Genomic DNA, 15,065 nt, shown 5'->3' with positions numbered 1-15,065 from the left:
TTATCGACCAATCAGATTACAGTTAACATATTAACTAGGTGACGTTTCCTTTATTCAAATAAATTTCAGATTACATGGATTATAAGCTATATTGCTAATTACAACAAACAATTTACTAATAACTTCAAGTGACAGGAGGTTTGGAATCAGTGGGTGTTCACAAGAATCTATAACAGGCAAATTTCATTCTCGAACTGACAGAATAATATTGAAACATCAATTGATCAACATCGTGGAATATCTATTTTATTGAGCATTAAATACTCTATATAAAAATCATCATGGACCGGGATTTTAGGAATAATTCAGAAGCTGCCAATGGATATTTTAACGGTACCAATTCCAGCAAAAGGATTAAGTCCTATAATATTGATAGTATCTTAGGGACTCCTTCAACTCCTGAAAGAAATTTGGAAGAGGACAGAAATTTCTCTGCCGATCTTGGATCAGAAGGTATGTCAAATTGTTTATGCATTTATTACAATTTTGTGGTATATTTTAGACTATTCGTTTCTTGATTTTGTTTATTTATAAACTTGCCTAAATTAACTTTTACTATCTACTGAATTTTGAAGCGGTTTAAGCAATTAAAAAATACTTATCAATTTATTAAATAATGTATTTCAGTATAACAAATTGTTTTATCATATTTATGATTGGATAAATAAATAAATTAATCTTTAATTCACCTTTAATTCTTAAGACGATCTAGTTCCCTTAAATTCAATGCAACAAGCAACTGTGCGTTTTACCATTAGCAATAAATTATTTTTCAAGGTTCCCCAGAGATGCATTCGTTTGGATCAGATGGAAGATTGGATGCTATGGATGGAGGAGTTTCAGCAGATGAGGAAGATGTTAATGGACGTGATGTCTCGGTTAATTCGGAAGAAGATGGAGGTGGAAAACACCGTAAAATACGTCGAAGTCGTACAACATTTACTACTTATCAGTTACATCAATTAGAAAGAGCTTTTGAGAAGACCCAGTACCCTGATGTATTTACTAGAGAAGAATTGGCTTTAAGATTAGATCTAAGTGAGGCTCGTGTACAGGTAATATTATTTTCTTACCATATTTTCCTGCAGCCCAATAGTTTACTTAATAAGATCGCCATACAGGACAGACAGACAATTGCTGTCGGTTTCACTTATTATTTGTTTGTCGATGAATATAAATCTCTCAAAATTTTGTTCTCAACATCGAGGAATTTAAAAATGTATCTTGTAAATATTGCCATGCATGATTAAATTAACTTGATGTACACAAGAAATCTTAGTAATAGGCCAAGTGAAATGAAAAATAAAGAAATCTTTTTAATTATATATATAATTCTGGACATTTACCGATAATTGTTGGATGTTTAATAAAGTGAAAGTTGCGTAAAAAATTATGTCTCAGTTTGTGATAAGAGTTGGTTGGATTTCATGCATTTTTCTTATTAATAAGATTTATTGTTGCGTATGTTGTAGATGTAATTTTAAGTTTTTAATTCCTTAAAACCGTTAATTTTCGAGGCTTCGTTTCTTAATTTATTGTTTGACCTATCTAACTTACAGAAAAGCAGAATTTTACATCTGAGATTCTTATGCCACAATTTTCATAATAATTTAAATTTTAAAATTTCATTTATAGAATATATTTGGAATAAATAGACAGTTTAACTTTAAATTCCATCTTTTTTCTATTTAAAAACTTAGTAAAACATCTATTGATTTTGAAGTGTTCATGAATTATTCGTTATATTCAAACCGTATTGGAGATATATTTATAATATTCAAGAGCATAGTCTACATTCATCTGTACGTAAAATTATAAATTATTTAATAATATGTTTAATATTTAAAAAATATAATTAAGAATAATTAGTCTAAAATCACCTAATAGACTTTAAGACTGGTTAAAACATCACGTTCAGTCTGAATTTAATTAAAGCCACCGTGTGAAAATAACACATTTTCCAATTATTTCAACGAAATTGTATCCGAATTTTCAGCTCCTAATCTTGATCGAGTTAAAAGTTAAAAGTTTTATTGAAAATATTGTCGTTAAGAGGAAAGTATTGACGGGGGTGCGGATTAGAATTGGAACAGCTCCCGTATTTCTCACACTACTTTAAAAGAACCCTAATCAGCCCGTTTGAAAATTGAATTGTATTTCACAGTAAGACTTTAAAATATTGAATGTGTATTGTAAGAGGACAAGTTAGAGCCAGCACCTTCCTTGCTAGACAGAACCCCATTGATTTACACCAGGAGGCCGAAATATAAGCGAGATAAACAGATTTTTATCCTATTGTTATTTTACTTATAATTACTTAATCACACCTAACATAAGACTCCATATTAAACATCAAAGATATGAGGTATTCTTTGATGAACAATAAGATATCGTAGTATGTGCCATACAAAAATCCGAGTATAGAAGATCGTTTACATATAAAATATATTGTAAGATTTTAAAAAATAAGAATTCAGTAACATAGACTTTGAGTTGAAAGGAAATTTTCTACATTTTCAGGTTTGGTTTCAAAACAGACGTGCCAAATGGAGGAAAAGGGAGAAAGCCATGGGTAGAGAAAGTCCTAACTTTTTACACATGGAGCAAGGAGATCTTCCATCGCCATTGAATCTGAATCCTGCCATGGATCCTTATTGGACAAACAGATACACAAATCTGACCGGTGTCAATCCCCTGCTGGCACTTCATCACAGCGCTGCCATACCACCCCCAGCTTATATGCCAGGAAAAATGCCATTTGCAGGACTTCTATCAAATTATATGATGGCATCGAATGGCCTGATGTTACCGGGTATGTTTGTGGGAACCAACCTATCTACTATTCATGGTGCACCGCTACAGAGATTCCCTCTTAATTGTGAAAGTTTGGACATGAGAAAATCCAGTATTGATGCTTTAAGACTAAAAGCTAAAGAACATTCTTTGGGTAGTTCATCTTCAGAGCTGCTATCATCCTATTCTAGTCAGTCTACAAAACAGGAATCATAAAACAAATCATTAGTACAATTATACTGTGTAGTGGAGAAATAGGTTGCAACGTTGTGTTGTTTCTCAAAACTATGTAACTCCGTAATTTATTAAATAAAAACTAATGTTTCAAAGCACAATAATAAGATCATGTGGACAACTGGAATGTTAAATCTAACTCAACCCTAAAATGCTAATATGATAGTACATCATTTTATCTATGTGTTAATTCTCTACTTGCCAAAGTTTGCATCTTAGGGTTGATAAATTGCAAGAAAATGTGAAATATAGCAAAATGGACCCTAAAAATTTACGAGAGAAATAATAGTATTGTTAATTTCCATGAAAGTGCTTTATGCTTTTCATTTTGTTGTTTTGATTTATTTTGTTTTGTTTGTGTACTGTATAATGATTTAGCGTCTGTAAGAATTATGAGACCATTCTCAAGAATTCTTTTACATGCACATATTATTTTCTTTATTGTTGTTTTGTTATTTATAAATAAAACTATATAACGTTCAATATATCTTTTTAACAGAATCATTAATTTTGGGGTGCTATGTGGTATATTGGGTTTGAACAGGACACCAAATTGCTTCAAATTTTAAACATCGTAAGCAGTTGAAAATGATAAATGGGAATCCAATGTACCCCAGTTTACACTACATAAATACAGATTACTTTTATCGTACACTTGTTTCGTATATAAATATAAGATACCCAAATTCAAAACCAGTCTCCAGTGTGTAATTTTCTGTCTCGTGAGTATCACAATATTATAAACCAGATATCAGTTTTAGTGATGAGTGTCGCATACTACTTTCAGAATGACATTTGGGTTTTTTACCCAAATATTTCATCCTGGGATCTGTATAATACAAACAGCAATCTTACCCATCTTAAAAAATTACAAATAAAATATCACCAGAAAAGTTGAGAGATCTGACAACCATCTATAGAGGAAAAGCTTATATAATAAGTACTGTACATGTACAAATGAAATTAAACGAATTAATTTTACGTCATATTTTTTCTGAACCTGGGCTAATGCTTACGGGCAACATCATGAAGTGTGCAATAAGAGAAATTTTACCAGGAGAGCGGTATCAGCCTTCTCCTTTGATTCACAACTGTCGAGGTATCTTTTAAGTGCACAGCCAGTAACACACAGGGCCTCGTTATATTGTCCAATCCGAACGACTTGACGTTTTTTCATGTCAGCCTCTCTGATCTCTGAAACCAATGTTACTATTTAATGCATGTATTATAAATACTAAAGAATATATTTCCACTATTTCCATCAATAAGTTGTGCATGATGTTCATACAGAAATGAAGGACTGGTGAATGTAAATATTGGACATCAGGTTGTTTTAAACTTATCTTAACTATTAAACAGATTAGGGTGTTATCCATTCTTAAAATATTGAATTTTACCTTACAGGCTATTCTTATCAGATTAGCTTGAATACATGACACGTGTGTTTGTATGTTTAGTTTCGACGCCTAATTTAGATATAAATTGAAATGTCAATATTGAAATAAGGGATCAAGGAACTGTTAACTGAAAACAGTTTTATTATAGAGATGTGCACTGAAGTACTATGTATTAACCATAGATTTAAAAAAAATTACAGTGCATAATTTAATAAGAATTCTGAAACCTAGTTCCAAGGTGAAAACTTAAAAAAACGTTCATCTTGGGTATCTATACGATCACAGGAACTGTTAACTGAAATCAGTTTTAATGTAGTCCCTTCAGTCTTGCACTGAAGTTACTATCTTTTGGCCACAGAGTTTGATGCGCATTCTGAAAATTAAGAAGACGTGCATCTAAACGATTAATAATAATAAACCCGTGACGTCAAACATTGTGCAATATTATATAAAATCACGGATATTTCATGCAATATTTTTTACATATGGAAAGCTATGAAGTAAACTTGATAAATAATATATAACAGAGTTAACCATGCATCAACAAAGAAATGTTTAACGTGAAAATTGAAAAGTCGAAATCGGCCAACAATTCGATAATTGAGCTTTGTCGAGATAATTTGGTTTCAGCAATCGCTGATGAGAAATAATACCAGTAATAAGCTTCGTTCAACAACTTCCAAGTCTTTTTTGCCAATTTCCAGCCCAATAGACTTAATGAATATAGTGAACAATAATTTAATCACCACTAACTAGCGAATAATGATCGGACTATTGTTTAACATTGGTTTAGAGTTTTTCTATCCACCCTCTAACTTTGTAATCAATTTTGTTAAATATCTGTGAGATTGGCAATATTATTAGATTAGTGAGTAGCGAAAGGCCTCCAAGGCGAACAGTTACATGGCTATTTATTAACTATAATAAGACTATAAAATCAATGAGCGACTCTTTCTCTCGCTCGCTTTACAAACTAGTAATTTGAGGAAATTTGTAAATGCCAATATAAACAGAATAAAATAGAAGAATTACATTGATTCAATAGAGCTAACCAGATGATTGAATTGACTTGTATTTTTTCTAATTGAATTGTGATAATAACAGGTTTTTGTACAGACTTTTAGACCTAGTTCAGACATTTTCAATTACATTCTCTTATGTCTTTTCAACAGGAATCAGTTCTGACCTAATTTATAGCATACATTTGGGAGAAAAATACTACTTTTATCTATTCAAACTGCATCACTCATTAATAACCATGTTGAAGTGCCATGCAATAAAGTGTTCCAGAAAGTTTATTTCGCACAAATTTTCTGTTGGAACCCACCACAGTAATTACTTTAACACACCGACACCAACTTTGAAGCATAGATTAATATTAAGTAGAATTACAAGGGAGGAAAAGTAATGACTTCAGTGGATTGTCACAAATCATAAAATATATCATGGTTAGAGCTTTTTTCCAAAATGGACATTATTGCCATTTACACCATCCCTCAACCTATTATCTCTAAACTTTATTAGACTTATATCAATACACAAGGACATGGTCCTGTCTAACATTCAGCCCATGGGGGATGCATATACTGAATGCATAGAAAAAATACACATTTCCTGGATGGACAACCAGTTTAACAAATACACAAGTACATGTGTATCAAATGGACAGACTATGTTGCTGTAATCAAGTACATGACTACTAAAGATGCACAAGCCATCACAAATTAACGATAAACATACAGAAAAATAAATATACACAAATACGCGTGTATGAGATTGACAAGTTTCTGCTAAAGTGATCAAGTACATGCCACAAGGTGTAAGGCACTGAAATACATATACATTAAAAAAAAAACGCAAGCCAAAAGCCAGTGCACGTGCTGAGAGCGAGCGAGCTACCCAACCCTACTCCATTTCATGTTCTTATTTTTATATGGAGGGGGAGGTAGGTTGCTCAATGCTCATGACCAGCTTTAAAGATGTTTGCTCATCCCCTGCCATTAAGAGTCCATCTCCAGCAACAGAATTTAATACGCTACAATAGTTACGGTTGTCTGTAGCCTCATTCTCCTAAGAATGTCTGTTGCTATTCTGCATCTCACTTTGTCATCTCATCTCATCTCATCTCACATTTTGAGATAAAGCACATAACTGGACAAATATTGCGTAATAATATTGAGTTTTAAGTTATGTGCATGTTTCAACTTTGGTAGTATTTTTTGCTCCATCAAAGATCATAAATGAAGTCTAAATCAGTGTAATTTTAATCAACTGATAGCATTGGGTTTCCCTGTCTTACACCTTCCTTAGAGAAACCTTAATCAAACATCACCACACAATCTAAAGAAGCCCCAGGAATCTTAAAAGATAATCATTACTACAAGATAGAATTTAATTTCCTCATAGAGCCACTTATTAACTGACCAATTGAAATGTGAAGAAATTTCTACAGATTCTTGATGACAGTATTAAGATATTTAATCATTTTAAACTTAAAAATAATTTCCACGTAACTGGAAACCTCCATTTGAATGGTTTCTATCAGGAAATTTCACGTCCATTAAAGCCAATTTTCTTATTATGATTTTAAGGAGTACACCAATATAAATATCTTCATAGAAGACAAAAGACATATTAAGGGATATCAATTGAACAAAAATAAATATGATGCCTAGTTATTCAGAAAGAAAGAAAGTATACTGCACCTCAGTCGCGATACCAAACATCTGGGCACATTTTTACAATTTTTAACTAATCTTGTTCGATAGAGACAATGGTCCTGTCGGCTTGGAGGACATTTTAATGGACATAGATGAAATATTCTTATTTGAAACACTTTGTGATCAATCGCGTCACAATTTTTAAATTTTACAAAGGTCTACAAAAAGAGATTCACAAAGTACTGTACTGTTGTTAAAAAAAAATAAGTAGCTTCTACAAAAAGGAAATTAAGACGTCATGCATCATCATTAAAAAAAACAACACTAAGTTGATCATCAGGCATCAGGTATTGACATTGACAGTCATATGTATATGAGGAGACAGAAGTCATTGAAAGTCATCTACAAGGCGGCTTTAGATCAAGAAATGAAGATAGAATTTGTGGACATCTTGCCACTCTTAAGTGCCACAGAAAAACATTTCTTTCCTTAGAATGGAAGGGTGTAGTAGAACAGTTTGAGAAGAGATGGAACGCAGTTCGTAGAGTGATTGAAAATGTATTTGGCATAATTGAACAACTTCGCTGCAATTTCATCCCACAGGGCATGCTTCTTATTGTGTCAAGGTAATCTTGTAACTTGTACAATAGCATAAACTCTACCATAATCTCTACCTTTTCTCATTGAGATCTACAAACACCTTCTAGCGTTTACAGTTAGAAGGTTATGCAGGACCAGGTTCATCAACATCACCGAGAGAGTGGTCAGATTATCCGTGGTCAGAATTACTTGCCCATTGCTAGACATGCATTGGCCTTTCCTGATGTTCCATTTTCCAAAACCCCTTACAATCGGGCTTGTCGGGACGTCGTATCAGTTCGATTTCATTTTATTATAAGGATTGTCTTAATTGGTATTACGCCGGGCTTATACATCGTTCCACGATGAAAATAACGAAAATTGAGTAAAAGGCTTATCAATTGGAAAACTCTCACGAGTCTCAAAAATCGGGGCGAGAACGTGGTGACGGCGGGAAAGGGATGGGACAGTCTTCGATCAGCTGTGGTACAGTCGGATTGGTCTTGGCGCAGTAGTGGGCCCATACGAAGTTCTTGCTTCTCTTGATGAGATCTGCTTGAAAATCAGTGGGATATGTAGGTCTTGAGCATGGAAGTCTAAACAGGCGCTAAAGGTCGAGATTGTGTCGTGGCTCAATCGGATATATCATGGGTGTCGTGACGAGAACGTGGCCGGAATGGGTAATCGTGGTACCGGTGTCTTGAATCCTGCGCCGAAGGCGGACCGCCTCCGTCATCCTGCCAGGTCATTTCAGACTTGATATTTGCGAATTGAAAAGCACGGTTTTCTGATGCAGACTGCATTAAAAAGTTAGAATGTTTTTATTACGCATGACGAAATGAAAAAATAAATAAATCTTGTTCTTTTTCAACATGCAAATGTTTAGCAATCCCACTGTGGCGAGTTAGAACGCTCAGAGTAGTGGTAACAAAGTACATAAATCTTGAATTTGGGGCTCAATTGTGATGGTATAGGAGAGTGTCGTGGTAGGACCGGGAAATCTAATTATAAACCGAAATTTACATCAAGTACCTTGACTATTGCAGATTTTCCAAAAATGACAGAATCTGGGTTGTCTGGAATTCGTAGCAGTTGATGTGATTGTAGTATTAAGGGCTGCAACTCACTGTTTAACCTAGGTCAAAATGAATGATTGGTTCATCTTCGGTTTGTTGGTATGTCTGTTTAAGGCATTTATTCCAAGTCAGCGTATGATTTTTATCATTCGCATTTTCCAAGACTGCAATTAAAGGTCTATATGAATTTAACACAAGTTACATGTATGTTTCAGAAATCCGAAGTTAAGATTCGTTAACGTGCATACAGTTTATGCTAAATTGGGAATGGTATTAGTATCTTAACTTAAAAAGGTCATGGCGCTAATTTTTTAGATTGCTTCATCACAAATTGGAAATATTTATTAGTTAAAATGGTCAGTTTTTATCAAATTATCGTAGCAATTTGCAGTTTTACTGTTCTTAATTTTATAATTTTGCTGAAGGTTCTGGGTTCAATTTCGACATCGTTCGAAATAATACTTTTTCAGTCCGGTTTCCTTCGTCAGTGATACTGATCGGAGAGTCTGACATTGAAAACGCGTCTAGTCGTTTAGATGGGACGCTAAAACCGAGGCCCGGTTGCAACAGACTGTTTAAGTAAATTTAAGTTAATTTTCTCAACTTCATTTGGCCAAGGAAGACCTGCAACGCTATGAAGTGTGCAATGTGGCAATAGTCTGCTCTTTTGTCCTAGGATCTGTAGCATACATCAGTTCATTGTCCCATCCGAACGACTAGACGCTTTTTCCATGTCAGACCCCAGCCTGGTTTTCGAAAATATCTTATGACTAAAATGTTTCTTACGATGGTCATGCGACAGATCATAGTCGTAAGACATGTTTTCAAAAGTGTCCCAATTTACGATATATCATAACTTTTATCGTAATCTTAAGACACCTCCGACATGATTTATGATGTCTTATGTTCATAAAATATCCAGTCTGTATCTAATATAGCATGTAATGTAACTGCATGTTTAAAGAGGGTTTGTAATGACTATATAAAGATGCCAACTGACCAGTCTGGACTTGACAACATCATGAGGTTTTTATCAATAGACAAACTCTCTAAGTGTAATCGGTGCCATAGACGGTACACACATTCGCATAAAAGCCACATGTAAATAGAAAAAGCTATCATTCTATTAATGTGCAAGCAGTTAAAGATTCAAATATGAAGTTTTTAAACATTGTCACAAAATATTCAGGTGCAACTCACGATTAATTTATTCTGACCTATTCAAAGATTTGTGAATTATTCAAATCAAGAGAGATAAGCATTGTTTCACAGATATCTATACTGCATTCAATGTCAGTAATTGGAATGCTCCCTATTATCCCAGCTATTTGTCCTCTATTGGTGAGACTGAATTTGGAGGGGTCCACCGCCACGCCAGTTTGTCGTGAGTCTCTTTCATTCTCTGCTATTTTCTTACAGGTAACGTAGCAGGTCCAGTTTTTCCGTATTTCTTCTATAGTCCGAAGATGATCGGTATCATTAATTGCATCATTGACCTCCGAACATGTAACCTTTTTAGAACTGTTAGTAACTGTATGACTCAGTCTGTTTAATAGTACGGATCCTTCTTCGACCATTAAAATTTGAATTTCCTGTGGTGTAAAATTTGGACTTCTGTTACTCATGATTATTTTTGATAATTATAAATATAAATGTATTATTTCTATCCTTGTTTAGTAGTTTCTTACCGTATTTGCACGATCATTTCGTTAAGCGGATGAACTATGTGTCTCAACTCTTAAAAGCATTCACAATTAAACAAGATGTAAGTTAATATATGATGTAACCAAACATTTGTCGAAGTGGTGTCGCAAAATCCTCAGTGATTTACAACCATTAAACGCGACATTATGAGTCTCCAATATTTCTTTATAGAAAGATTTTTGCCAACAGCAAAACTAAACTAGATTTAATAGTTTTTGATGCCAAGCTGATCTTTGATTAAGCATTTAACTATGAAATAAGAAGTGGCAGAATTTGCCTCATAAGATTATAGCCGATTTGTTGCCTTTGGCACTGGGTTCTTTATTAAGTTTGTAATCTAAATAGCTTACCAATAATTACAACTGTAGCGGCAATGAAGTAAATTTAATATCATGACGTTTAAATTAGCCTAACAGCGCCAATAGTTCAATTTTCCACAAGACCGCCCTCTCAAGTACCTCTTGTGTTTTTACCACGAACACATTCAACTTAAAGACACAATAACTTTCTATATATTAAATTACTGACTAATGTGGTGAGAAATTGTCAATATTTACGTTTAAATAGCGCTAATCAGTCTCTAAGCGCTCGTTTACTGTCTCAGAAATCAAGTTATTGAACTGAAATTGGCCTCTAACTTTATTAATAAACTGACTGCCAAATATTTGCCTGAAGGAGAACAAATAACAATATCCGTAGAATGAGGCATTAAATCACTCTAGCTTCTTTGGCTTTAATTTCTTCATAAGATGAACAATTTTCTCGCCTATTGTCAACTAGTTGTGGTAATTCCTCGGATAGAGACAGATTGATCATAGACCGGTAGTCATTACTGCGCTTTGATGTAAAGAACCAATCTCGAGAAAAGGAACGAGAACGGGAATTGACATGAAGTAGCTCGACAAGGCTTAATAATTCTATCGTATCAAATTTTTGTCGCCAGAATAATTGAAGTCGGGTAAATCAAATGAATAAAAGTAAATATAGATTAGGGTGAAGAAATAGCGATGTGATTTGGTAATTTCTATATCAAATTTGCTCTCTGCTTCGTTCAGAATATGTTGTAAATGAGAAGCGATAGGAAAATCATTGGGTTTCAGGAAGCAATAATAGAAACTAAACTTTCATTTCTTTTTAACTTTAGATGTGATACAATAAAAATCTTCTCATTTTTCATTGGTAATTGTCATGCCACAATTTTGATCTTTTTAAATGATACCCTGTAATAAATAATTTATTAGTTATTGATAATTGCGGACACATTGTGTTTGAAATAATTTTGACAATCTTAATGTCAACAAATTGTGTGCAATTATCATCATCGAACACGAATTGCTATACAGGTTTTTCAGAGTCATGGTATTTATGTTGTTCTACTATGGATAACCTCCCCTGAATTGTACGCGATTTAAACCTGATCTGTTCTTAACGTTCTCTTAAAAGTTTTTTGAAAATACTCTAAGTTGTCAATGACATCCAGACGTCCTTTTTTGTCTCTGTACGCCGACATAGTGGGGCAGGATGAATGAGGCCATATATTAAGATATCTTAAGAACTGCATCAAAAACGAAATAGCAGGCAGACATCAAAATTAATATCCCTTTTCGGTGTATATTTTGAATTTGTTTATTATATTGAGCATTTTACTAGCCACTGGCAATGGAAAGTGAATATTCTTTGCAAGAATTTCCCAGTTTTTGTAAATATCTTTTAAAGTGTATGAATATGTCGGTGAAAAATTGATCTCTTAAAAACAAGGGAGGTGACTCGATTTGATATCCCCAATGTTTGAGATTTTCTAAAAGAACTAAGACCACTAAAACTTTTGTGTAATTGTATACGAATATAGTCTGTGGAATTTTTTAGAAATCTCCCTCTCTTCCCCTTTATTTGATTTCATATTTTTTGTCTGAATGTTTTGATGTCTAAAATTGTACTATCTCTCAGATTTCAGATATAATGAGATTTAAACGCAGTAGAATAAAGTCACGAATAAACGAGGTAAGGTGTACGGTGTGCGGAAAAGTTACTTCTCGGAAAAATACTCCTCGAAACCAATAAAAACAGAACTGTAAACAAATTATGGATTTATTCCCGAACTTGTAGAAAAGTTGACAAGATGTGATGAATAACATCCATCCACCCCTAACATTGTAAAACATGAAATAACTAAAAATAAAACTGAAAACGTGATATATAATAGTATTTGTTTCGAACATATAAAGCACAATGGAGATGCCACTGGCCCTCAGCGAGAACCTTGTGCTTTGAAGTTTTAGCCGGAGTAGATCGAAACGTCCAGACAGCCTCTTTTTCTTTGTCAAGATACTTGCCAAATGCATGCCCACTAATTCAGAGTTCAGATGTTTATATCCAGCAGTTGTCTACTTGCAAATAGTGTCATGGTCATCATATATTGAATTTTGACAAAACATTGCGTATTTGTGAGGCTTTAATGCGACGTATTTGGAAATTTTCAAGCGGTTCTGAAAAAAAAAACAGAGATTCGAATTTCGTGATTTTACATGGAAAGTGATTTAGTGGAGTACATCTATAAAACGGTGCGAATAGACGAGTTACTATGTCCGATGCGATTTGCGATACGGAATTATCGATGTAGTGTTGTGTCAAGACCCAGATCCGTGTATTCGCATGCTCTATTTTTTTCTGTATCGAAAATCCAGCATCGTTTGCCGCATCGAATACCGTATATCGTCGATGATGACTTATATCGTCCAAAGCATGACAAAATCAAGAGTAAAAATATTAAAGTAGTTGACCCCTCCAAAGAGAAGTACCATCAGGTGTTTCGAAAAGAGTAAGCCTTGTCTGCTTCGCGAGCGACACCCGCCATTACTATCTATGTCAACATCAGATACAAACAGATCAATATGCCTGAACATCAAATCAGCCAAGATGCAAGAAACGTCTTTGTAATATTTGTCCAGAAGTTAGCTATAACGACCATAAAATTTCCTAAATTAAGTCTATGTGTCAAGTAACCCTGCTTAAGCATTTTCAAAGTCAAAACTCGACCCCTGGCCAGAATGTCTTCATAAATTGAACAAGTCCTGGCATAGCGGATGACGCGCCAAAGGCTGGTGATTGGGGTATGTTACTGCAGATGAGAGGAAAATTAACAATGACAGTTTCGCACCGAAGCCAAAGAACCATATTTACAGTTCGGCGTAAATAATATTCACTTCAGATGCTGGATCGGTGAAGCGCACGATGCGGAATTTTCGATACAGAAGGAAATGTCCGGACATGGTGTTGATTGTTTCCGAACGTTGTGTATTTTAAATTCAGAAAGGTAGCACCTGCACTAAAATTCAGGAAAAGCTCCATTATTCGCACCTTCAGGCTTCCTTTTCCTGCCATATTTTGTAACAAAATTATTGCTATCGAATAGTGCGTTTTCTTTATTTACCTTTCAGAGTTTCCGTAATGACAAATTTTCACATGATATATTTATTGCTATTTTAAGATGTTTTGTGCTTTACTATCTTGCACAACACTTTTGTTTGTTGAAATATTATAGTCGTACAGTATCGCTGGTTACCTGTGATGGCGGATGTAATAATCAACCTATTTAGCATTGCCATATATAATATGTACATTATCTTATCTCAATAGAATATGTGATAATATGTACATGACACAAAAGCAAGCCGAAGAAGAATGGTGGTAACAAGAGCTAGAATAGTGTTAATCTCCCACACGAATTTTTGTCAGAAACTAAAATTTGCAACTCCTTTGCTAACATCCCTATATTGCAGAAATGGAACGAAATTCAAACAATACATTATATTTCATTAACTGTACAAAGTGTAAAAAGATAAAAAGGTACCGGTTTAACAACTTCAAGGGCTTTACAAAACATCTATAGCAAAATCTACACAACATTCTTTTCTACGTTGTAGCTATTAACATTCAACGTTTAATTTCAAAATAGTCGGTATCTTATTCAATATGAATAAGGCGTTTATTGTTGTCACTAGTTACTTGCTACTACAGATAGATTCATTTCCAAGTCTTCGCCTTCATCATATTTAGAGATATGTTATGTCCCTGTTATCGAAATCACGATATTCATGGAAGCACTAAAGGGAGACAATCTCTTCGACATCTAACTAATGATAAGTTTGATTCTGATAACGTGTTTCATGAATCGCATGAATCACAATAGTAACCCATACTTTCTTGTGCCGACGACATTTGATGATGCAGCCTTAAAATGTTCATGGCAACTGAACCCTTTTTGAGACACCGTGGTAGAAAAGTCTTCTGGACATGCGTATGTAAAGTTTTCCACCAAAGGTGTGCTTGTGTTTTTTTCCAAACAGACTGGAATGCGACAAACACTTTGTACTATACACATAGTCATGGCGATCATTAAATAAGATACCCATGAGTAATTCTGACAACCACGCTTCTAATTTTTGTCGTCAATACACTGCGATGCACTTACGATTGTGAGCTGTCGGCAAATTAAAGCTAATTAGATAATGTATAAAGTGTATACGAAGTAAAGCAATCACCCTTCAAAATATATATACCCACAGGCTTATATATTAAAATGTTAATACATATAATTATCGATTGTGGTCTCGCATTTCAAA

At 34.1% G+C, this 15,065-nt stretch overlaps 1 protein-coding gene across 1 annotated transcript; it reads left to right on the top strand.

The window, feature by feature from the left end:
- Positions 1 to 917: 917 nt before the first annotated feature.
- LOTGIDRAFT_80455 (hypothetical protein) lies at positions 918 to 2,562 on the top strand (the record flags this gene model as incomplete). Its single annotated transcript, XM_009056467.1, has 2 exons — positions 918 to 1,055; positions 2,521 to 2,562. Coding segments are annotated over 2 exons (180 nt in total), but the record flags the coding sequence as incomplete, so codon positions are not given.
- Positions 2,563 to 15,065: the final 12,503 nt, after the last annotated feature.

This window comes from Lottia gigantea (genome assembly GCF_000327385.1).
Source record: "Lottia gigantea unplaced genomic scaffold LOTGIsca_28, whole genome shotgun sequence".
Lineage (NCBI taxonomy): Eukaryota > Metazoa > Mollusca > Gastropoda > Lottiidae > Lottia > Lottia gigantea.
Note: the sequence above shows the minus strand (reverse complement) of the source record. Positions and strands in the feature narration are given on the sequence as shown.